The 26,269-nt window shown below is 46.1% G+C and overlaps 1 protein-coding gene across 1 annotated transcript in view; it reads left to right on the top strand.

Annotated features, from left to right (window-relative positions):
- MTRR (5-methyltetrahydrofolate-homocysteine methyltransferase reductase) overlaps positions 1-26,269 on the top strand; it is a 69,907-nt gene that overhangs the window by 29,913 nt on the left and 13,725 nt on the right. The window contains exons 7-12 of the mRNA XM_077493486.1: positions 37-190; positions 3,527-3,615; positions 6,003-6,183; positions 7,195-7,237; positions 23,096-23,255; positions 25,004-25,128. Coding sequence (XP_077349612.1) covers positions 37-190; positions 3,527-3,615; positions 6,003-6,183; positions 7,195-7,237; positions 23,096-23,255; positions 25,004-25,128 — 752 coding nt within the window. The remainder of the gene's footprint in view (positions 1-36; positions 191-3,526; positions 3,616-6,002; positions 6,184-7,194; positions 7,238-23,095; positions 23,256-25,003; positions 25,129-26,269) is intronic.

The following is a 26,269-nucleotide window of genomic DNA, read 5'->3' as shown; positions in this document are numbered from 1 at the left end:
TATCTGCTTAAATCTTGGACGGCATTTTCTTTGCAGCATACAGATATGGACCTCCAGCCAGGCGATGCCTTCTGTGTTATTTGCCCGAATCCCCCCGAAGAGGTGAGCGATCTCATTAATAAAATTGGACTGGCCGAGAAGAGGAAATATCAGACCTGCTTGACTGTTAAATCTGGAACAAAGAAAAGAGGTGAGATACTCTGCGAACAGGAGGACGCGGTTGTGTCGTGTGGACAGTAATCTAGAACTAAAGGCAATTTTTTTTTTTTTTTTTTTTTTGCATTTTTTTTTTTTTTTTGATAGACTATCATTGATTTTTTTTTTTTTTTTTTTTTCCCATTGGGGAGATTTCCCTTCACTTCCTGTCCCATGTACAAAACAGGAAGTGAGGGGAAATCCAGGAAAGTGAGGAAATCCCTGGTTGTCACTAGAATTGGTGTCCCCATTTGAAGATTTCCCCTCTATTCCTCTTCTGGGGACAACCTAAAATTTGGGGATTTTCTTTTGTTTTCACTTGGTGATGATGGTAAATGATTGCTCTTTTGAATTATCTGAAATTTTATCATAATGAATGACCCGAAACGGGAAACAAAAAACAAAACAAATATAACTAAAACAAACTAATTTTTTGGCAGTGCACATGTCTAACATTTAATGCTGGAGAGGCGTGTCAGAGACTGCAGACCCAATAGAGGAGATGAGGGTCAGAGAGTGAGGACAGGATTGTTGGTGGGGAGATGCTGCAGAAGACAATACAAAACTGGGACGATGTTTCATGAGGCTGGTAGAGATCAATGCAATTACCCTCATCAATGTCCCCACTACAGACTGCTGGGGTCCGAGGGCCGCACATCAGATACCAAAGGGCCACAGGTTAGGCACCAGGGGTCTAAGGGGATTTCCCTCACTTCCTTGTTTCATATCTTGGAGTTGGAATGCAGCTCTTTATTTAAAAAAAGTGAGTGTGGGTCCCCTTAACTAAGCTGAATGGTGTTGATGAGGCTGCTCCCGTGTGACACTGTCGCCCCCCCCGGAACAAGGGAGGGAGTCCTGAGAAGGATCCAGATGTGTAAAACGTAGGAAGGGAGCCACACCAAGGGTCCAGGAGGATATTTTATTGAATGATGAGCAGTGTAAACTTTCTTTTTATCAAGGCTTAAAATGGTTGTATAGTCATTTTTATGACTTTTACCTACAGGAAAGCCTATAATAAGACTTACCTGTAGGTAAAAAAAAAATCTCCTAAACCTGTACGGTTTTAGGAGATATTCCCCTCGCAATGCGACACTGACTGCAGCGGTGCATGTGCACAGGGGATTCTCGGCTGAAAGTCCAGAAAGAAATCTCCCGTGTGGGAGTGGCCGGAGCCGCGATACCCCTGAGTAACGCCGAGGGAACATGTCAGCTCCCTCGGCGTGGATCGGGCCAGATGTTGGGGCCTCGTTCTAAGGTAAGTATTTTTTTAATGAGCTAGTATACTCCATACTACCTCCATACTAGCTCATTATGCCTTTTTCCTTTGCAGGTCAGGAAAAAAAAAAACTTCAGCGGGTTTACAACCGCTTTAAGTATAATATGATGTGGCATGAAGTGGACCTGTCATATATAGACCTAGACTAGTCAGACCAGTGGGGGACGCTTCATAAGGGGGCTCCGCCCCCCCATCCGTTCGTCCTGCCCCCTGATCTGCATAAAGGGTGCTAGACCATGGATTCCAACGGGGGGGGGGTGTTTTTATTTATTTTTTGGAAGCATGTGATTACAGCCTGAGGCTCTAATAGGCTTCAAAAAAGGGTGGGCTCTGCACCCCAAGCACACCCACTTGTGTGGCAATACCGAATGACTATTCGCTATTGACACAGGAAGCCCCAATTGGCCAGGGAGTCTTAGGACTCTTGCCACCACTGGTCTCCCTCGGGGGTGGGGGTTGCTGGCTGGGTGATCACCGCTGGTCTCCCCCGGGGGTGGGGGTTGCTGGCTGGGTGATCACCGCTGGTCTTCCCCGGGGGTGGGGGTTGCTGGCTGGGTGATCACCGCTGGTCTCCTCCGGGGGTGGGGGTTGCTGGCTGGGTGATCACCGCTGGTCTCCTCCGGGGATGGGGGTTGCTGGCTGGGTGATCACCGCTGGTCTCCCCCGGGGGTGGGGGTTTGCTGGCTGGGTGATCACCGCTGGTCTCCCCCGGGGGTGGGGGTTGCTGGCTGGGTGATCACCGCTGGTCTCCCCCGGGGGTGGGGGTTGCTGGCTGGGTGATCACCGCTGGTCTCCCCCGGGGGTGGGGGTTGCTGGCTGGGTGATCACCGCTGGTCTCCTCCGGGGGTGGGGGTTGCTGGCTGGGTGATCCCCGCTGGTCTCCTCCGGGGGTGGGGGTTGCTGGCTGGGTGATCCCCGCTGGTCTCCCCCGGGGGTGGGGGTTGCTGGCTGGGTGATCACCGCTGGTCTCCTCCGGGGGTGGGGGTTGCTGGCTGGGTGATCACCGCTGGTCTCCCCCGGGGGTGGGGGTTGCTGGCTGGGTGATCACCGCTGGTCTCCCCCGGGGGTGGGGGTTGCTGGCTGGGTGATCACCGCTGGTCTCCCCCGGGGGTGGGGGTTGCTGCCTGGGTGATCACCGCTGGTCTCCCTTGGGGGTGGGGGTTGCTGGCTGGGTGATCACCGCTGGTCTCCCCTGGGGGTGGGGGTTGCTGGCTGGGTGATCACCGCTGGTCTCCCCTGGGGGTGGGGGTTGCTGGCTGGGTGATCACCGCTGGTCTCCCCTGGGGGTGGGGGTTGCTGGCTGGGTGATCACCGCTGGTCTCCCCTGGGGGTGGGGGTTGCTGGCTGGGTGATCACCGCTGGTCTCCCCTGGGGGTGGGGGTTGCTGGCTGGGTGATCACCGCTGGTCTCCCCTGGGGGTGGGGGTTGCTAGCTGGGTGATTACCGCTGGTCTCCCCTGGGGGTGGGGGTTACTGGCTGGGTGATCACCGCTGGTCTCCCCTGGGGGTGGGGGTTGCTAGCTGGGTGATTACCGCTGGTCTCCCCTGGGGGTGGGGGTTACTGGCTGGGTGATCACCGCTGGTCTCCCCCGTGGGTGGGGGTTGCTGGCTGGGTGATCACCGCTGGTCTCCCCTGGGGGTGGGGGTTACTGGCTGGGTGGCCCTTCTGTCGGGGGCTTTAACCGGATAGCTGGATAACTTCCCGACAGGGCCCTGGGGACATCCAATGACTCACACACGAGATGAGGTCAAAAACGTGTCCCCAGGGCACTGGTGGAAGTTATCCAGCTGTCCGTTTCAAGTCCCCAGCGAAATTTTGAGCACCAGCCACCACTGATTCAGACTGAGCGTCGCATTTAACTTCAGCGTTTTGTGTCTTTGGATCTACTCAGGATTTGAGGGTTTCAATGAACACATCCTCAGTGCTTCAACAAAGTTTGCTACAAAGGAAGTGAAAAAAACAAAAACATCCTGCTTTTTTTTTTTTTTTTTTTGCACACTGTCCTCCAGATTAATAGCAATATTTTATTTCTTTTCTCTTTTTTTTTCCCATTAGGCGCCTCCATACCGAATTATATTCCAGAGAAATGTTCTGTGGAGTTTATGCTGACGTGGTGCCTCGAAATAAGAGCGACTCCCAAGAAGGTACGCAGCTTTCTCTTAAGCATATTGAAAAAGCAAGAACATTTCTTATATTGAAGCTTCCTTATATGTGGTGGCTGCCTTAGTTTTCTGTTTTAACTTCTAAGGTGACAAAGCTCACTCACCGTTTCAATGGAAGAGGCAATGTTGTCACCCAGGGACAGGAAGTGTTTCAGAACTTTGGACACCGCACCCTCTCCTCCTCTCCATAAGATGAGTTGGGGGTCTTCTGTAGTCCACAGAGCTGGTCAGGGCTGCTTAAAATAAAGGTTTAGAGCACAGGATAGCACTGGATTTCTGGCAGGATCAACAGTTATTTTTTGACAGCAGCTGTCCGGTTATGTGAAAGTCTCAGACACGAAACAACCATCTCCAGGTAATCTCCAACATCAAAGGAAGAGGCTTCATGGTGTAATATTCCAAAAATATTTATAAAAAATAAATAAATGTAGCACTTACATCCAAGGTAACGGTAGAAAGTGAAAAATCAGAGCCGCGGCTCAAAACAGCAGGCTGGTACGTGGTGACTTCAAGGAATACTGCTCCGCCCAACGCGTTTCCATATACAAGACATCGACTGGGACTGGGGGCTCTTTTTAATAAATATTTTTGGAATACTACACCATAAAGCCTCTTCCTTTTTATCCTATGATGTTGGAGATCACCTGGAGAAGGTTGTTTCGCGTCTCTGAGACTTTCATAAACCTGGACAACCCGCTGCACTGGAGATGATCTTTCCCTTGAAGGAGCCCGAGGAGGAGATTATCCCTGCTGGCTGATTCTTGTGTGAGCGTGTACGATCTCTAGAACTTGCGATTCAACCGTTCTGGTAAGCGGCGCTGATTGATTTCTGTGTGAGCAGGAGCACCGGGTGAACATACTGTATCCATTTATCAATTTGCACTCTTTGGCGCAAAATTTGATTTTTTTTTTTTCTTTTTCTTTTTTTGGTCATTTTTTCAACATTATTCGATCAATTATTGATTGAGTTTGCAATTTTCACCTTTTTTATTTATATTTATTTATTTTTTATCAAGGCTATATTTAATATTGGATGCGTGCTTTTTTTTTCTTATATACATTTACCATTAGCTGATCATTCAGGCTATCTTAACCGGTTCCCGACCAGCGCACAACGATGTACGTTGACAGAATGGCACAGGCAGGCATATTGGCGTACATGTATGTCCAATCTTCAATGCCGCCCTGCCATCGGGAGCGCGCCGCCGGCGGTGCGCTCCCATGCTGGTCGGGACCTCCGTGAGTCCGTGAGTCCGGTCGCCGTATAAACAGCATTTCTCCATTCTGCCTAGCAACTAGTGACGCTGATCTCTGCTCCATGTGATTGGAGCAGAGATCAGTGTTCACTAAATGAAAGCCCAACCCCCCCACAGTTAGTAACACACCCCTAGGAACACTTAACCCCTACACTGCCACCCACTGGTTAACCCCTTCACTGCCAGTGTCATTTACACAGGAATTACTGCATTTATAGAGCAGTGATTACTGTATAAATGACAATGGTTCCAAAAATGTGTCAAAAATGTCCGATGGGTCCCCCACAATGTCGCAGTCATAATAAAAATCGCTGATCGCTGCCATTACTAGTAAAAAAAAAAAATAATAAAAAATTATTAATAAAAATGCTATAAAACTATCCCTATTTTGTAAACGCTATAACTTTTGCGCAAACCAATCAATAATCGCTTATTGCGATTTTTTTTTTTTTTTTTTGTTTGTTTTTTTTTTTTTTTTACCAAAAATATGTAGAAGAATACGTATCGGCCTAAACTGAGGGGAAAAAAATGTTTTTTATATATTTTTGGGGGATATTTATTATAACAAAAAAAGTAAAAAATGATGCGTTTTTTTTCAAAATTGTCGCTCTATTTTTGTTTATAGCGCAAAAAATAAAAACCGCAGGGGTGATCAAATACCACCAAAAGAAAGCTCTATTTGTAGGAAAAAAAGGACGTCAATTTTGTTTGGGAGCCACGTCGCACGACCGCGCAATTGTCAGTTAAAGCGACGCAGTGCCGAATCGCAAAAAGTGGTCTGGTCTTTGACCAGCAAAATGGTCCGGTCTGTAAGTGGTTAAGCAGCAGCACCTGTTTCGTCATTACCTGTTACTATTGGGTTAGCGCAGATATTTAACTTTACACAATTTTGAATGTGAAACTATTTTGCTCTTGTATAATTTATGTGGCTGGGAATAGCTGTCTGATCACAGTTGGGTTTACTTTGTGACCATCTTACTGAACCGCTGTGTGCAATACCAAGGAATGACGCAGGGTGCCCCTTGCGGGTTTTTCTGCAGTTCTGTTGGCCCTCCTCCCATGTTTAGGGAGATCCTCAGATTTCTTATCGGATTCTTCTTTTGTATTCTGCAGGCCATGATCCGAGCTTTGGTTGAGCACACCTCTGATGCCGGGGAGCGGCGAAGGCTCCAAGAACTGTGTAGCAAGCAAGGTGGATCGGATTATAACCACTTCGTCCGGGATCTCTCAGTTGGCATCCTTGACCTCCTCAACGTCTTTCCAAGCTGCAGGCCTCCAATAGAGTTACTGATAGGTACGTGTCCTGTGTTATCCCAAAAAAAAGGCAGAAGCCTCAAAGCCCCCATTCAGTGATGATGACTTGTAGGAATTGTTATATGGAGAGTACTGGGATACACGGTCTTTGCTTGCTTTACTGAGTTTAAGGCTGAACTCCAACCTTCCCTTCAGTCTTTCAGTTGTACAGACTCCTCTCCACAAACTATAAGCAACTTCACCTTCCATTACATAATGTGCAAGCTCTTCCTGTCCATGCACAACAGTCAATTATAAAAAATCTTGAAACGGTAATGTGTAGAAAACATAAAAGGAAGGCGTGTGGTGTAATGCATGAATGATTAGAGAAAGTTTATTTGAAGCAAAATAGTATAGACTGAAAGCACTAAGTATTCATAAATATAGATACTTTACAATAATCTCACTTAGTACACGGTATTAAAAAGCTGCCCATATAGGGGAGAAAAAGTGGATGGTCAGCCGCCCATACAAGGGATAAAAAGACTTTACTACTGCTTTAACTTTGTTACAAATAAGACCTACAAGGATTTCTTTTGTTACATTCTTTTAATGAAATCCTTGCTGTGGATTTTATTTTATTTTTTATTTTTTTTCTACCACAGGCTGACAAGTGGACAAAAATGTAGTGTATAGAAATGTGTACAAAATCTAGACATTATTAAAACCTTTTTTTATAGTGTTATTTTTTTAACACTATATCCATATCCTACAATTACCATATTAAACACAGGCACTCTGACATCTACAGGCTGTAGTTGCTTCAGGAAGTTAAAATTGTTATTTTTTGAATGAAGGCTTTAGCTTGCATGTGATCGCTATGTCATAGCTTACTTAGTGCTCCCAAGGTCAGGGACAACTCTGATTGGTTCCTGATCATTAGCGGAACCGAAGTTGTCCGTGGCGGCCAGATAAGGGGTTTGTAGGAATCTCCATTTGAAATAGTAGAACATGTTGGATTTCCTTGACTATTCATAGGTTTGATTTATTTTATTTTTTGGTTTTCTCCTAGAACATCTTCCTAAGCTACAGGCCCGGCCGTACTCAGCTGCCAGGTGAGAAGTGCGCCGTGCATCTTTACAGCGAGTAAAATCATATTGTCTTCTGCTGCTTTCCCTGTCTGTCTTTGAATGTTTCGTTTGATTCCACTATTACGGTCACATTTTATAAAAAAATAAAGCTGTCATTTGAAAGTAAAAACTTAGAAAAAAGACCATTCCATGAACCTGATAACGTTATTAGGTTTTCTCAACCTTTTTAATACGGAGGAACCCTTTAATTGACTTTCTGATCTCAGGATCCCCGGTTAATAATTCTATCTACAGCTCAGAATCCATCACTGTGATCAGTATGTTGCAGATATAATAATAAATAATAGAGGTCGACCGATATATCGGCCGATATTTGCCGTTTTTTAAATAATCGGCATCGGCTGATTGTGTTAATAAAAAGCCAATTCTACAGGGACTTTGAAATGAGTTCTGTAAGAAGTCAGTGTGAGTTGCTGAGTCGTCATAGCAACACTTTCCTCCTCTCTGGGCAGACTGCCAAGAAAAGAACTAAATGATACAATGTTTACACTTCAATGAATGAACTCATCTCTGTGTGTAGAAGTTCTCAGTTTAACCATTTAAAGACTAAATCTTTTCTGACACTTGTTGCTTACAAGTAAAAATCCTGTATTTTCTGCCAGAAAATCACTTAGACCCCCCAAAAAATATATATATTTTTTTAGCAGAGATCCTAGGGAATAAAATAGCGGTTGTTGCAATATTTTATGTCACACGGCATTTGCACAGAGGTCTTTCAAATGCATTTTTTTGGGAAAAAAATACACCATTTAAAAAATAAAATAAAAACAGTAAAGTTAGCCCATTTTTTTTTTTTTTTTTTTTTTTTGTCCAAAAGTTTTGACTACCCGTTTTTATTTAATATATAGGTTTTTTGTTTTTTTTTAAATCTAAATCATACATACAAGTAAACTGATTGGAGGTTTGTTTTGTTTAATAAATGTTTTAAGCGGGAGTCTGCCGGGACTCCGCATTTTTTTTTTTTTTTTAAAAGCCAGCAGCTACAAATACTGCAGCTGCTGACTCTTAAAATAATGACACTTACCTGTCCAGCGCGCCCGCGATGTCGGCACCCGAAGCCGATCTCTAGATCGACACTCGAGTGCTGCCGCCGCCGCCATCTTGGGTATGGGAATCAGGAAATGGAGCCTTTTGGCTTAATTTCCCGGTTCCCTACTGCGCATGCGTGAGCCGCGCTGCGCAATGAGGACGGTCCCCGCTGCCTCTGGGATCTGTGTGTTTCCCAGCAGGCAGCGGGGCACTTGCGGAAGGGGGCGGGCACTTGCGGAAGGGGGCGTAATGTACGCCCCTTTCCGCAGAGAGCTAGCCCGGAAGTGGGTGCAGTTACCTGGATTATCCAGGTAACTGCACCCCCCTCCCCCCTGAAAGGTGCCAATTGTGGCGCCGGAGGGGGGGAGGGTTCCGATGAGCGGAAGGTCCATTTTAGGGTGGACCTCCGCTTTAAGTGTAAGAAATTTTCTGTATCACTTATGAAGGCTGCTTTCACACTGGAGCGGGCAGACGTTGATGGTAAAACGCAAGTTTTAGCGGCTCTTTACCATAATTTTAGCGGTGCTATTTGGCTGCTAGTGGGGCACATATAACCCAGCTAGCGGCCAAGGAAGAGGTTAAATGCGCCCATGAAGCACCGCTGCCAAATCGCATTGCATGCGCTTCGGCAGTGGTGCCCATTCATATCAATGGGCAGGAGTGGTGGAGGAGCGATATACACCACTCCAAACGTGCTGCTTGCAGGACTTTTTTTTTTTTTAAGATCCTGCCAGCGCATCGCCTCAGTGTGAAAGCACTCTGTCTTTCACATAGACTGCAGGGGAGCCATTTTGCAGGCACTTTACAGGCGCTATTTTTAGCCCAAAAGCACCTGAAAAATGCCCCAGTAGGAAAGGTGTGTTAGATCAAGGGGGATTAAAAATAAATAAATAAAATAAAATCGGCCTAACATATCGGCATCATATATCGGCTATCGGCCGCCATGATTTCTAAATATCAGCATCGGCATCGGCCAGAGAAAAACCCATATCGGTCGACCTCTAATAAATAAGAATAAATAGTAGAATAAGCAATGTACTTGCCATATTTGACAACCTGCTCTATACGACAATGAAAGTGGTCCTTGGAAATAGGCTTTTTAGATTGGTGGTCAGTGGAGGAAGGTCCCTCTTGCATTTGCGTTCATTGTAATGGCCTTTTTCTTTGGGGAGCCATGAAGAAGGGCTTCTTAGATTTGTAGTCAGAAGGAAAGGTCCCTCTTGCATTTGCGTTCATTGTAGTGGCCTTTCTCTTTGGTGTGCCATGAAGAAGGGCTTCTTAGATTTGTGGTCCGAAGGAAAGGGCCCTCTTGCATTGGTGGTCAGTTTAGTGCCCCCTTACACTGGTGGTCCATGGAGAAGGCCCTCCTAGATTTGTGGTCCGTGAGAAAGGACCCTCTTGAACTGGTGGTCATTATAGACTGGAATCTATTGAGAAGGGCTCCTTAGATTGGTGGTCAGTGGAGGAAGGACCCTCGTGTGTGTGTGTGTGTGTGTGTGTGTGTGTGTGTTTTTTTTTTTTTTTTTTTTTTTTTATCTATAGTCACCCACCAGAGAAGAGACTCAAAACCTGCTGTCACCTTATTCCTGGCCTTAAACTCATCCGGCACCCCGCAAGGAACCCCAATCTCATTTATGTAGATCTGAGAGTCAAATAACCCCATGGGAGAGGTGTCCCTCCGATACTCTTAGTCCACGGGTGTTCTGACAGTATTCTCAGGGGCATAGCCAGCTCGACCATAGTGCAATCCCCTTGGGCATTGGCTGGTAGCCCAGCTCACAGTTTCTTATCCCCACACATCCACCAGACATCAGCTCTCTGAATGTCATGTCCAACCCAGTCACCATTGTCCGTGTTAATCCTCGCCACACAGTAGTCATCAGGTAGTGACCCAAGATCCACCGCGCTACGGTTCCCTGGGAGTGCAAAATAAGTAAAGTTCCCCGGATAAGCGGTAACCGCTGGAGGTATCTGAGGTCTCTGTACTGGGGGAAACAACAAACTCAATGTGTGACAGGTAGAATTAGTTTCAGGTTCATAGCTCTTATTATATAATTGCAACATACATTTGAAACCTTCTGGATCTGTATTGTGATCTAGAGGAAAAGGAACTGTTGCTAAATGTGTTCTGGCTCCGGCATACACTAAACAGCTTTCCCTTTTTTTTTTTTTTTTTTTTTTTTTAAGTTTTAACCATGTACCTCAACCATTCTAACCACTCATTTTTTTTTCTTGGTAGCCTGTCTCCAAAGCTATGGCATCTTCTATTGTTAGGTTAGTAAATCTTATAGTTTTACTCAGAACTTCTATTTAGTATGGCCTTCTTCTTTCCCTTCTGAGTCTACCTTTTCCTGTTGTCTAGTTTTATTAGTTGGCAATACCTCAAGGAAAAATTTGCCTGAGGGGTCAGTTCCTGACACCCATGCTCCCATAGCACACAACCGCTGATCTTCCTTCCTCGGCTCCTTTTAATGTTAATAGTTGGTTACAGTTCTTACTATGTATGCAGGGGGAGTTGGCCGCTTTTGTAATTATGAGTCTTTCCTTTTTTCCACTCTTTTTAGCCCCTGGTTGATTATACCCCCAATCTTGATGCGCTGTGGTCCACAGGGCCTGATCCCATGTTTGACATCCTGCCCTATTCCAGAGCCAGCAGATATATTTATCTGCACATAGAAGTCCTCTAGCCCCAGTTGTATCCCCACAATCTGCAATCTGACAGAAGTCTACCAGTATAGTGATAGTTATTCCCTCTATAAAGGTTAGATTTAATGCTTTTCCTGTTCTTTCCCAATCCAAAGGTTCCTCTGTTCTTCCATAACATATAACCCCTTTTATGGATGCCTCTCCAAGAGTCACCAGTAACACAAGGGTAGTTTACTGTCCCTTTCATCCTAACCAGCTACAGAGTTCCAGCGGGAAGGGGAGGGAGACTTCACCGGTTTGAGACAAGTCCCACCTTGTGTGAGACCTCCCTTTGTAGCCAAATTTTCTGAACCTCTTGTAGCCAACTGGCCCTATTCTGCCTGTAAAACCTTTTTGTAATGGGACTGGTGAATCCAGGTAGACATCTCTGCAATCCTTATCGCAGTAGGGGTAGTTAAGAGGACTTTGAAAGGACCATCTCACCTGGGGGAGTACCACTGCCTTTTTCTTATTACTTTTTGTTAAGACCCAATCTCCCACATGCACCTTTTCTTCTTGATTTGGTTCTTCTAGGACAAAATCATTAGTACGTCTTTGTCTTAACAACCTAGACATGTATTCTGCTAGTATTCTGCTCAGTAGGTGTTTCATTTGATTGTAAGGCCGCGTACACACGCGCGGACTGTTCGCCCAACCTTGTTCGGCAAACAGTTTGTCAAACAGTCCGCTCAAAATTTGCATGAGCGGACTTGCCCACACACGAGCGGACTGTTTGACGAACAAGGTTGGGCAAACAGTTCGCTCAACTTTTGAAATGAACGGACTCGCCCACGTAAGGAGGAGGCAAATCCGCCCATTTCAAGCGCGTGTACAGGTAGGCGGGGCCCGCGAAGGAGACGTCGCGGGCTCCGCCGCCTGGAATGGGCTTAAAGGGGAACCCCAACGCCGAAAAAAATCGGCGTGGGGGTCCCCCCCAAGTCCACACCAGACCCTTGTCCGAGCACGCTACCCGGCCGGCCAGGAAAGGGGGGCGAGCGAGCGCGCCCCCCCTCCTGAGCCGTACCAGGCCGCGTGCCCTCAACATGGGGGGTGCCTTGGGGAAGGGGGGGCCGCGCGGCCCCCCCACCCCAAAGCACCTTGTCCCCATGTTGATGAGGACAAGGGCCTCTTCCCGACAACCCTGGCCGTTGGTTGTCGGGGTCTGCGGGCGGGGGGCTTATCGGAATCCGGGAGCCCCCTTTAAGAAGGGGGCCCCCGGATACCGGCCCCCCACCCTATGTGAATGAGTATGGGGTACAATGTACCCCTACCCATTCACCTGTGAAATAAAGTACAATAAAACACACAACACAGAGAAAAAGTATTTTATTGCACAGCCGGGGGTCTTCCGTCTTCGGGGGTCTTCTCGCCGGACTCCTCCGCTATGTGTGTGTAGCTCTTTTGCCAGCGGAGGAGTCCGGCTTTCTTCCTCCCCGCCGCCGGCCTCTTCTCCCGACTTCGGGGGTCTTGTCCCCCTCTTCGGTTCTTCTGCCGGGCCACCGCGCCTGGTCCGGTGGCCCGGTCTTCTGTCGCCGTCTTCCGTTCTTCTGTCGCCGCCTTCGGTTCTTCTGCCGGGCCACCGCGCCTTCTTGTAGCTCTTTTACAGGCGGTGGCCCGGTCTTCTGTCGCCGCTGTCGCCTTCCGTTCTTCTTCTTGTTCTTGTTCTTCTTCTTCTCCTTCTCCTGGAGATGTTGACTCGACGAGCTCTCCGGCCGGAATGCCAGGGACGCGCTCTGCGGTCACTTATATAGTGACAATGGGGCGGGGTCACATGGTATATGTCACATGGTATATGTCACATGGGTTGGTCACATGGGTTGATGTCACATGGGGACTATGACATCGTAAGGGGGCGGGGTCACCATGTGACCAACCCATGTGACATATACCATGTGACCCCGCCCCATTGTCACTATATAAGTCACAGCGCAGGGCGGCTCTGGCATTCCGGCCGGAGGGAGCGACGTGTCAACATCTCCTGGAGAAGAACAAGAAGAACAAGAAGAAGAACGGAAGGCGACAGCGGCGACAGCGGCGACAGAAGACCGGGCCACCGCCTGTAAAAGAGCTACAAGAAGGCGCGGTGGCCCGGCAGAAGAACCGAAGGCGGCGACAGAAGAACGGAAGACGGCGACAGAAGACCGGGCCACCGGACCAGGCGCGGTGGCCCGGCAGAAGAACCGAAGAGGGGGACAAGACCCCCGAAGTCGGGAGAAGAGGCCGGCGGCGGGGAGGAAGAAAGCCGGACTCCTCCGCTGGCAAAAGAGCTACACACACATAGCGGAGGAGTCCGGCGAGAAGACCCCCGAAGACGGAAGACCCCCGGCTGTGCAATAAAATACTTTTTCTCTGTGTTGTGTGTTTTATTGTACTTTATTTCACAGGTGAATGGGTAGGGGTACATTGTACCCCATACTCATTCACATAGGGTGGGGGGCCGGTATCCGGGGGCCCCCTTCTTAAAGGGGGCTCCCGGATTCCGATAAGCCCCCCGCCCGCAGACCCCGACAACCAACGGCCAGGGTTGTCGGGAAGAGGCCCTTGTCCTCATCAACATGGGGACAAGGTGCTTTGGGGTGGGGGGGCCGCGCGGCCCCCCCCTTCCCCAAGGCACCCCCCCATGTTGAGGGCACGCGGCCTGGTACGGCTCAGGAGGGGGGGCGCGCTCGCTCGCCCCCCTTTCCTGGCTGGCCGGGTAGCGTGCTCGGACAAGGGTCTGGTGTGGACTTGGGGGGGACCCCCACGCCGATTTTTTTCGGCGTTGGGGTTCCCCTTTAAGCCCATTCCAGGCGGCGGAGCCCGCGACGTTTCCTTCGCGGGCCCCGCCTACCTGTACACGCGCTCGAAATGGGCGGACTTTCCGAGCGGGAACAGTCCGCTCATTTCGAAAGTACAGCGGACAGGCCCACACACGGGCGGACTGTTCGCTCAAACACAGTTTCAGCGGACAGTTTTTCGGAATTTCCGAAAGACCTTGTCCGTCCAACTGTCCGCTGAAACTGTCCGCTGAAAACCCACACACGAGCGGACTGTCCGCCCAAACACTGTTCAGCGGACAAGGTTGGGCGAACAGTCCGCCCGTGTGTACGCGGCCTAAGGGTATCTTATATGGCCTTCCATGTATCATTTCAAATGTGCTTAAACCTTCTTTTGTGGGTGTGATATGCATACTGGTCACAGCTACTAGTAGGCAGTACATCTAATTTTTACCCGTTTCTTCCATAGCTTTTCTCCGTTTGCTTTTTAGAATGCCATTATGTCTTTCCACCAATCCAGCTGATTGGGGATGATAGGCACAATGGTATTTCACTTTAATTCTCATCACTTCTGTCAAATGTTGTATAGTTTTATTTACAAAATGGGGTCCATTATCACTGTTTGTGCATCTTCACTTCTGTCGGGAATATCTCCACCCACTTGGTCAGGGTGTCTGGTTATCAAACAATATTTCTTCCTTTCACATTTGTCTAATTCAATAAAATCCATGCAAATGTGTTGGAATGGATATTGTGGTGTAGGGAACTTCTCTTTTTGGGGTCTTATGCCTCCCTGAGCATTGTATCTTGAACATATAATGCATTGAGAGCAAAAAGTTTATTTTTTTAGTAGTTAGTGAAGCCATAGACTGTACATGAATATAAAGGGGTGGGTCCTGCGCAAATCGTGCCACTCAAATAAAATACACAAATTCAAAATAATATAAATATGTGCATACATACAATGCCGTGAAAAAAAATATAGTCCAAAAAACAGCACGCATAATAATATATAAAAAATATATAAAAAATGGAAAAAAGGTTTAATGATAGAACAATAATAAAATGTCCGCTACTCAAGGCTCCCAGAACTCTCACCTTTAAACAAAGTGAATAAGCAAATCAAACAAACTCCAGGATTCTCTTATTTCATTCATAAATAATAAATAATAGCCATCAGGAAATCCAAAGGAGGGATGTAATGATACAATTCCGCCACTAGAGGGCCAGTCCCAGCTTCCAGAATAGGTGAAATGGATCTTCACTTCTATTTCACAGTGTGTGGCTCAAAATAAGAGAGAGGAGGGGGAGAGAGAGAAACAGGAGACTTCCATAGTGTAGTAGTTAAAAAACGGCAGGTAAATTTATTAAAAAGCAGTAAAGACTCTCACATTTTAATTGCAAAAACAAGCACAATCAGGAAGAGGGTATAATGACAACTTCCTCCCGCCTTACATAGACTGTACATACCTTTAAATAAACATCTCAGCCATCCCCCTGTTTGACACGAGTTACTCCATGTGTCAATACTGCTGCATACCTAAATAGGGATTTTGACAATACTGTTCTTCAATCAGGTGACATGTAGATGTTATCTATTATTGTACAACCTTTTGTTTTCCAATATTGTTTCTCCCCGGGGGGTGCATTCTGCTACATATCAGTTAGGACTGTATGATCTATCTCTATGGATTTCTCGTTCTGTCATTATTTGTGTTTCTTGTGCCGCTATTTTGGCTGCCTCATCTGCCCTTTTATTTCCCTTTGAGATGTGGTCTGTATATTTTGTGTGTGTGCTTGACATTTGCAGATTACAAACTCTTTTGGTAACTGTATTGTATCTAGGAATTCTAGAATGAAGTCCGTATGTGAAATTGGTTTACCACTGGAGGTGACCATCCCCCTGTTTTTCCATTGTTGTGCAAAAACATGTACTGTTGAAAAGGCATATCGACGGTCAGTGTATATGGTTAAGGATTTTCCTTCTGATAGTATGCATGCTCTTGTCAGCGCTACAACTTCTGCTACTTGTGCTGAATAATGTTTTGATAATGTCCTAGCTTCCAAAATCTCATCCTGTGTTGCTACTGCATATCCAGCTGCATGTGTGCCATCTGGATTTTTCATACTGGAGCCATCAACAAAAAAAGTGTCATGTCAGGATTAGATAACGGTACATCTTTCAAATCACTTTGTGGCAGTACCTTTTCAGTGATGGCAACAGTACAGTCATGTTTATGCTCATCACAAGGAAGTGGTATTGGTGTGTACAGGTTTAATGTAGTACATCTCTGTATTGTTAGGTGAGGTATCAAAAGTATTGTCGTGCTGAGCTCAAATGGGATATCTTTTGTTGTAAAAGGATAACAGATACTGCATGTGGTACTTTAAGTGTCAGCGAGTGATATAGCACTATAGATGCCGAGGCCTTAACTGCTTCAGCTGTAGCTACCACTACCTGTACACAGGGTGGAAGTGCTCTAGTTACACTGTCTAATTTTGTAGAGTAGTAAGCAATGGGCCTCTGGTGCCCACCCTGTGACTGTGTAAGTACTGATGTCATGTGACCTTCCTTTTAGTCTACTGTTTGTTCGAAAGGTTTGTCGTTGGTTGGTAAGGCTAGTACTGATGAACTAGAAAGGACTTATTTTAGGTCAGTAAAAGCCGTCTGTTTCCTCACTCCATTTTATAGCACCCTGGGGGGCCATAGGGCTCCCATGTATTGCCTGAACCAATGGGGCCGTCAGCATGGAATACCTGGGAATCCAGGCTCTACAAAAATTTGTCATACCCAGGAAGGACATCATTTGTCTTTGTCTCTAAGGACTGTGTAGTTTACATTATTTCATACCTTCATTTAATGTTCTAAACTCTAAAATGCCTCCTAAAGGTTCAATTTTGTACTCATTCATGTAATCAGTAGACACCCACCCCATAAAAAGGAACTTGCCTCATTCTTCAGTTGTGTAGAAGGAGGGGGTGTCATATCAGCACTTAAAGCGGGATTCCGCTTTTTTTTTTTTTTTTTTCTTACCTGTCTCACTGGTGGGCGAGTACTACCTTCGATTGGCATCCACGTCCGGCGTTTATTTGACCCCCGGCGCGACAAATCTTTTCCTCAGGATGACTTATAAAAACCTGCTCTAGCGTTTTCCATTTTAACTGTGGGCGTCTGAAGCCCACAGGCATTTACTTCCTGGTATATGATGACGTCTAAATTCTTGGGAAATTTCCCAGGGACCATTGCGAGGACGATAGCCACACCTACTCCCACGGGAGGACAACCCGGAAGTCAGCTGAAACATCAGAAATAAAAGGTAAGTAAATAATATTTTTTTTTTTCAGGGTTCGTTTAGGTAAGTATGCTATCTGTTGATTTTAATAACATGAACTTTCATTTTTAGGTACCAAACCACTTTAAATTGGGGCTGGGAAAATGGATACTCTTTATCTAGCATGAATGCGCACATGATCACAGATCAAACTACCAAGCGCCTTCCTTACCTTGAAGTTGTTAAAAACAAAAACAATATTCTTTCATTTATCAAAATAAAAAAAAAAAAAAAAAAAAAAAATATATATATATATATATATATATATATATATATATATATATATATATATATATATATATATATATATATACATTACACACATCTCTGAATATTTTTCCTCAGACCCCCAATATTTTAGCAGAATTTAAGAAAACTTGAACCCCCTTTTGTATAGATCCCCTTATTCTCTGGTCCCAAGTGAAATCCACAGGGTTTCAAAACAGAACTTTCTTTCTTTTTAATTAATATTTAAAGCGGGGTTCCACCCTAAAGTGGAACTTCCGCTGATCGGAACCCTCCCCCCCTCCGGTGTCACAATTGGCACCTTTCAGGGGGGAGGGGGTGGAGATACCTGTCAAAGACAGATATTTACACCCACTTCCGGGCATAGACTCCCGTGGGAGTCTATGCCTCTTCCTGTCCTGCTGCGCTGTCTGCTGGGACACACACGGGTCCCAGAGACAGCGCGGACAACTCCTATTGCGATGCGCGTCTCGCGCATGCGCAGTAGGGAACCGGGAAGTGAAGCCGATTCGCTTCACTTCCTGATTCCCTCACCTAGAATGGTGACTGCAGCAGCCGAGAGCCAAGCGATCGATCGGCCTCGGCTGCCGGCATCGCTGGACCCCGGGACAGGTTAGTGTCCATTTATTAAAAGTCAGCAGCTGTAGTATTTATAGCTGCTGGCTTTTAATATTTTTTTTGTAGGTGGAATCCCTCTTTAATATTCTGATCCAGAACTTAGCCTTTTAACTTTTATAAATGTACCCAAATATAAACAGCATTGCATCATTAACACGTCACAGTTGAAAGTCTGTGAATTCTAAAAGTAACACATCCAAGAAATATTTACTTTAAGACTATTATTCAGACTTTCTTTCCCACCGAAAGTCCTAATATTTTTACAGATGCACAATTTAACCTCTGTGTGCTCAAAGGGTTAATGCTGCCCTACTAGCCACCCATCATCATCTCCCTCTCTTCTGCTACCTCTGTCAGGCAATCTACATTTTCTTGTTTCCGAGAAACACCTTCTTGACCATCATTTTTGTGCTATAAGGGCATCAAGTCTGTTGTATTCCCTTCTCTCCTCTCTCTGGGCAATACTACTGCACACTTCTCTTAGCAAAGCCCATTCAAATCCTCGTTTCCTTATGGCAGTAAAATTAGCACTCGGTCACATACTGTCTCTGGACTGGAAACATTTAAAGTAATCAAAACATCCTCAGCCTTTTCTTTTCTCACATTCATCAAGCCACCTGATAATAATTCTACAACATTCTATTCACTCGACGGTGCAATCCACCTTCATGTCTCCCATCTACCTCCAAACCATCAACAGTTTCTGCCATGTGCTTCCTTTAACACCATGGCATGCTAAAATAATAAAGCAACCTGGTGTTATCCGTGTGTACTTTTTTTTTTTTTTTTTCAATATTTACAATATAACCCTTCTGTATTGTCATAGCTGGTCAAGAGTTAAAGTGGTGTTGCCACCAAAAAATTTAAAGCGGCTTAAAATTCGTAAAAAAAAGAAAAAAAAAATAATTGGCAAAAAAAAAAAATTTTACTCACCTCTAAATACCGGTTGCTAGGGGGTCCCTCGTAGTCTGCCTTCTTCGTTGCCCGGGCTGGTGACATCACTTCCCCTCGCGCCGCACATTCACCTGGGACCTGTCACGTGTCCCAGGTGACTGTACGGCGTATCACAGCGCCCTGCGCCGCTCGCGCATGCGCAGTGGGTGCCCGGCTGTGAAGCCACAGCTGGGTGCCCACAGTATGCATGACGGCGCCGCGAGCGGAGCGGGGAACGAGGGGGGGCTTCGTTCCCCCGCATCGCTGGACCCTGGGACAGGTAAGTGTCCGATTATTAAAAGCCAGCAGCTGCAGTATTTGTAGCTGCTGACTTTTAATTTTTTTTTTTTTTTTTAGGGGGTACCCCACTTTAACTTTTTTACAGACACAATCTTTCACACAGGAATTTGAGGAGCAATTCTCTCCCTTACAGGGAGGGGGTGAGGGAAAACTGCAGACTTTCCTCCCCTGTGATAATTTCTCACACATTTATTTATTTTCTCTCAACCATACTTGGCTATTTTTCTGCTTCTCAAATATTTTTTAAACATTTGGATAAAACTTGCGTCTGGTCTAATTCTCTCTTGCTAAACCCATCAGTGATATTACTATTGGATCACCTTTACCTGAAGTTGCATCTCCAACCGTTTGATTCCTATGAGTCGAGCCGAGGGTTGTCCCCGAGCAGGCAGCCCAGATGTAGCACGGTCTCCCAGACAAAGTTGTCCAGTGGTACCTGAGACGGTGCCGTAATCCAAGACGCCGGCTCCAGTCCAGTCCCCATAGGCCATAGTGCAATGCCACCAGGTATTTTACATATTTACCTGCTTAATACATTGACTAGCAAGGTGTTGGCTGCCATAGGCTGGATTCACACCCATGCACCCCCAGCGCCCCCCGCATCCTGCAGTTTCGCACCACATAATGCATCCCACAGGAAACCATGTTAAATGGACTGTAGCGCAAAACGCAAAAGCACCAAAAATGCACAGGCGCAAATCCAGCCCTACAGAGTGAAGCCATAAGACAATTCAACCAAGTATCTCTTTAAGCTTTTGCAACGTTTCCTGCTTCTCTGCCAGCTCCCAATCTCACTGATAGGCAAGCAGGCTACAATACGAGGGGGAGGGGGAGGGGGAGAGCGAGTCCAGTGTCTAACTTGCAAGTTTTACAGACACACAGAACATAACATGAAGAATGATTTCTTATCTCCTTCTAATGGCACATTAGGGATACAGCAGCAGCATAAACAAGCACAAGACATTCCTTTACAGAGACTATCCCCCATTGTCAGCGTTAGTCGGGTCTCTCATTAACCTATAAAACACTGGGATAGTGACCCTCGGTTCACGGTTACAAAAGGAATACAAGAAGAATATAAACGTCAGCACTCCCCACACTATAGGGAGAATCAGAAAAAAACGTATCTCTGCAGTACTGTTGTTCAATGAGCTTGCAACATCAACAGAAAGGTTAAACATGAGAAAGGAGAAAGTAAACACACAGAAAAAAGTTAGCCTTGCGATCTTTCTAGATCACTTAACTAAATGGCGCTTAAATCGTCGGGCATTCAACCTCCGGCGTCAGGCAAACAACCTCTGACGTTCGGTATACCTCAAATCTTTTTTTTTTTTATCTGTCCTGGACAGTGGGTGACGTAATTTTTTACCTTAAACAAAGTCCCTAAGTGTCTGTCTACGAGCACTGGATCATCTAGATATTATACAATCCATACCAATGTCGGCAATTACAACACATTGAACCAGAATCAAACAGAAAAGACTTAGAAAGAATTAAGAATAATTTAAATTATCTTACCTCATAAACACCAGAGGACTGGATCACGCAAGTTCGAAAACAGACAGTGGATCCGGATCTTAGGCCCCGCCCCTATTTCACCACTAATGTTGAGTCGGGGGACTTTTAATTCTCAGTGAGCTTCAAAGTCCAATACTCACCGAAGTTTTGTCGGGGCCATCTGAAAACCAACAAGTTGTTTGCGGCATCGAAGGACCAAAAATGTTAGGAATATTCTTCTCTTGTGACCAGTCAAACTCCAGGTGTATTGAGAAGCAGACCATTTATTTCTGATGTGTCACACAAAAGGATGAAGCTTACAGGGCACAAGATCTAGTAAAACTCACAAAAAGGAATGTATATTGCCCCTCCTAATATCTACAATAATACAGCCTCTACGCTTCTATTGGCTGAGGAAACATAGATAGTGTGCCTGGTACACGGTGATACTTTATTTTGGCTAATTGGGGTTTCCTGTACAATCTTATGCTACCATATATGGTTAAGCCTAATCATCCTACAACTTACTATGGAGTTAGTTAAAACAAAACGATACAGTATGGTGTCTCAGGGCCGGTTCACACAGGGGGCGATGCGAGGCGACACCGACTTGCCTCGCCGCGACCTGCCGCGACCTCAGCGGCGACTTGCAAATGACTTCTGTATAGAAGTCAATGCAAGTCGCCCCGAGGTCGCCCAAAAGTAGTACAGGAACCTTTTTTCTGAGTCGGAGCGACTCGAGTCGCTCCTCTCAGAACGGTTCCATTGTACAGAACGGGGGCGACTTGTCAGGTCGTGGCGAGGCAAGTCGTGTCGCCTCGCATCGCCCCCAGTGTGAACCGGCCCTTTAGGGTTATTGTTTGTTTTGTGTTTTTTTGTTTTTTTTTAACAGTCACACAATAAACATTTAAATCTTTTCTAACAACCACATCCCACATAAATTTACTCGAAGGAAGGAAGGGGGGGGGGGGGGGGGTGTGTATCGAACTGATTAGGTCAGGACATTCCAAAATACAAATCTAAAAAAAATTCATTTTATTATTTTACAAAATAAGACATAAAGAGAACATTAATACATCCAGAATATAGGATACATGCATTATTCAGACATGTGTATATAAAGCTGCACCACCAATCTACTGAAGAAAGTCTAATGAGTGAAACATGTTGAGAGTGGTAGCGCTTTGGAGAAGGGATTTTTAGCTTTGTGGTCAGTGGGGATGGACCCTCCTGCATTGGTGGTCAGTGTAGTGCCCTGCACTGGTTGTCAGATGAGAAGGACCCTATTACATTGGTGGTCAGTAGGAAGAATGCTCCTTACATTAGTGATCAGTAGGAAGAATGTCCCTTACATTGGAGGTCTGAAGGAAGAATGCTCCTTACATTGGTGGTCAGTAGGAAGAATGCTCCTTACGTTGGTGGTCAGTAGGAAGAATGCTCCTTACATTGGAAGTCAGAAGGAAGAATGCCTCTAAACCCTTGTACACACAGTCGGAGATTCCGACAACCAAATCCGTCGGAGTAATTCCGACGGATTAATTCCAGAAAAGGTCCGGACTAAATTGGCGGAAAATCCGATTGTACATAACGTGATGTTATTTCGTTACAACGGGACTACGTTCAGGCTGGTAGCCAATAGCTTTGGTCTAGGAATTTGATCTGAGCATGCGTGGCACTTTGTCCGTCGGAATAGGCTACACATGATTGGAGTATGTCCGATAGGAGCATTTTGTCTGAAAATTTTACTGGCAAGTTGGAAAACTTGGTCCGTCGGATATTCCGACGGAAACAGTCCGATGCAGACCATACACAGTCTGAATATCCAACAAACCGGTCCCATAGGACACATTCCGTCAGAATCTCTGACCTTGTGTACAACGGCTTACAGTGGTCAGTGGGAATAATTCCCCCTTACAGATAGCTGAATGAATCATTTGGTGTCAGTGGTTATTTATCTGAGAGTCTTGTTCATTGTTTAAGAAATCTCTGGAGGAACCCTAGTTGAAAGACTGACTGTATCCGAACCTAGATTTGACCTGGTACCACTTTCCCATTGTGGTGCCAACAATTTTGTTACTGCTTACCTGCCACCAACATCCTCTACCCCCCAGATGATGCCACTCTGATTGGGCACTATAACACATGTTGTCCAGAGCCCGATTCCTGGTGTCCCCCTTATTTACTGTTCAGAATGAGAAGAAAATGTTGGCTATTACATGCAAGAATATTGTTAATTATTGTGACCAGTGCTGGGAAGAGGTCATATTAGCATCAAAGACAAAGTGTGCCCCTCCCCCCCCCTTCCCATAAGCTTTGAATTAGTTGGGTTTTCAGATTCTTTCCTTTGTTCCTTCCTCTTGCTGAAGCACCCAAGATGGCTGCCTCTTCTCCCTATACCTTAGCCCAACTCTTCTTCTATCTTCCAGCTCCAGATTATTTCATCCTGGAAAACTGCATTTTGTTTTCAACATTGTGGAGTTTGCACCTTGTGTAGAAAGACCGGTGCCCAGAAGAGGAGTGTGCACCGGCTGGCTCGCCAAACTATCTACAATGCAGAATTCCAGCGAGGACCCTGCCACACCTCAGGTATGTCCTCTATGCAGAACTCCACTTTTTGTGACCTGTGAGCGAAAACAACGCTGCATATCTCATTATCCATCAGACCCGGTGGTGTAACAATAGCCACAGCAGCCTATGCAGCTGCTGTTGGGACCTGGGGTTAAAAGGGGTTTCATCAGGAAGGTTGTTGAGGCAATTTCAGCTTTTACCGATCAGTCATAACATTATGACCACTGAGAGGTAAAGGTAATAACATTGATTATCTTGTTACAATAGCACCTGAAAGTGGGTGGGATGGATCGTTGCCCGCATTCTCCACCAAAAAAAAAAAAAAAAAAAAAAAGAAAGTGGGTGGGATATATTCAACAGAAAGTGAACATGTTGTCCATGAAGTTGATGTGTTGAAAGCAGAAGCAAGTGTAAGGATTTGAGGGATTTTGACAGGGACCAAATTGTAATGTCTAGACAACTGGGTCAAAGCAACTCCAAAACTGCAACTCTTTCGGGGATGTTCCCGGTCTGCATTGGTCAGTAACGACCAAAAGTGGGCCAAGGAAGGAAAACCAACAAAATGACGACAGGGTCATGGGTGGCCAAGGCTCGTTGATGGAGGTGTGGGGAAGGAAGGCTCGTTAATGGAGGTGTGGGGGGGAAGGCTCGTTGGTGGAGGTGTGGGGAGGGAAGGCTCGTTGGTGGAGGTGTGGGGAGGGAAGGCTCGTTGGTGGAGGTGTGGGGAGGGAAGGCTCATTGGTGGAGGTGTGGGGAGGGAAGGCTCGTTGGAGGTGTGGGGAGGGAAGGCTCGTTGGTGGAGGTGTGGGGAGGGAAGGCTCGTTGGTGGAGGTGTGGGGGGAGGGAAGGCTCGTTGGTGGAGGTGTGGGGGGAGGGAAGGCTTGTTGGTGGAGGTGTGGGGAGGGAAGGCTCGTTGGTGGAGGTGTGGGGAGGGAAGGCTGTCCCGTGTAGTCCCATCCAATAGAAGAGCTACTGGAGCTCATATTGCTGAAAAAAGTGAATGCCGGTTCTGCTAGAAAGGTGTCGGAGCACAGAGCATCGCAGTTTGTTGTGTATGGGGCTGTGTAGCCGCAGTCTGGTCTGAGTACCCGTACTGACCCGTGTCCACAGCCAAAAGCATCTACAATGGGTATGTGAGCCTCAGAACTGGACCATGGAGCAATGGAAGAAGGTGGCCTGGTCTGATGAATTCAAGAATGGATGGAAGAACACAATTAGTATGAGGTGTTGATTTGGCCTTCACATTCTCCAGATCACAACCTATCAAGCAATCTGTGGGATGTGCTGAGAAAACATGTCTAATCCATGGAGGCCCCACCTTGTGACTTAAAGGATCTGGTACTGATGGCTTGATACCAAACGCCGCAGCATAATTTGAGAGGTCTAGTGGAGTCCATGGCTGGATGGGCCAGGGCTGTTTTGGTGGCAGAGAGGGGAACACCTACCCAGTATTTGAAGGGTGGCCATAATATTATGGCTGATCAGTGTATAACACCCCTTTCCCCGGGCTCTAAGGTAAATGACACTCTGAGCATTCTAATGTTCTGGGTGCGTCCTCCTGTACAATATATAATGATATGCAGTTGTTACTTTGATGCCAATTATGATTTTACATTGAGGCGGGTATAATACCAGGGACCTCCCATCTCCATAGGAACCCACCTGGGACAGATGAATTGGACATCTCTGGGGAGTCTGTAGCTGATAGGATGACTTCTCCTTTTTTATGTACATTTTTGGTTATTCTCGTTTTTATTATGTTTCAGATCTGCATTTTCAGCCGACCGTCTTCCTCTTCCTCTTTCCATTTGCCCTCTGATACATCCATCCCTATTGTGATGGTGGGGCCAGGAACTGGACTTGCACCGTTTATTGGATTTTTACAGCACAGGTAAGTGTAGAAAATTCCAAATGCTTATAGCGGTACCCCTGTAAGGGCTGCTGAGTATTGTAGTCCGCCTGTCACCCTGCCCAGCCAGGCACACAATTTTCGAGCATCCAGAGGCATAAGACAGTCCTTGCACTTTGTTTTTGTATTTTTGAGGGAAACAAACTTGGATATCGAGCTTCCACACCGAACAACTCCTCCCCCAGCTTGGCTGACCCTGGGTATTTAACCACTTCCCGACCAGCGCACGACGATGTACGTCGACAGCATGGCACGGGCAGGCATATTGGCGTACATGTACGTCCAATATTCGCTGCCGCCGTGCCGTCGGGAGCGCGCCGCCGGCGGCGCGCTCCCGCGCTGGTCGGGACCCCCGTGAGTCCGGTCGCGGGACCCGCGGACTCGATCGCCGCGGGCATCCCCGCGATCGTCTCACGGAGCGGCGGAAGTGAGCAAATGCTGTATAAACAACATTTGCTCATTCTGCCTAGCAACTAGTGACGCTGATCTCTGCTCCATGTGATTGGAGCAGAGATCAGTGTACACTAAATGAAAGCCCAACCCCCCCACAGTTAGTAACACTCCCCTAGGAACACTTAACCCCTACACTGCCACCCACAGGTTAACCCTTTCACTGCCAGTGTCATTTACACAGGAATCACTGCATTTATATAGCAGTGATTACTGTATAAATGACAATGGTCCCAAAAATGTGTCAAAAATGTCCGATGGGTCCCCGACAATGTCGCAGTCACAATAAAAATCGCAGATCGCCGCCATTACTAGTAAAAAAAAAAAATAATAAAAAATTATTAATAAAAATGCTATAAAACTATCCCTATTTTGTAAACGCTATAACTTTTGCGCAAACCAATCAATAATCGCTTATTGCGATTTTTTTTTACCAAAAATATGTAGAAGAATACGTATCGGCCTAAATTGAGGGAAAAAAATGTTTTTTTATATATTTTTGGGGGATATTTATTATAACAAAAAGTAAAAAATAATGCGTTTTTTTCAAAATTGTCGCTCTATTTTTGTTTATAGCGCAAAAAATAAAAACCGCAGGGGTGATCAAATACCACCAAAAGAAAGCTCTATTTGTGGGAAAAAAAGGACGTTAATTTTGTTTGAGAGCCACGTC

The sequence above is a fragment of the Lithobates pipiens genome, unplaced genomic scaffold, assembly GCF_037356315.1.
Source record: "Lithobates pipiens isolate NorthernLeopardFrog02 unplaced genomic scaffold, aLitPip1_a1.2 Scaffold_19, whole genome shotgun sequence".
In the NCBI taxonomy this organism is placed as follows: Eukaryota; Metazoa; Chordata; class Amphibia; order Anura; family Ranidae; genus Lithobates; species Lithobates pipiens.
Note: the sequence above shows the minus strand (reverse complement) of the source record. Positions and strands in the feature narration are given on the sequence as shown.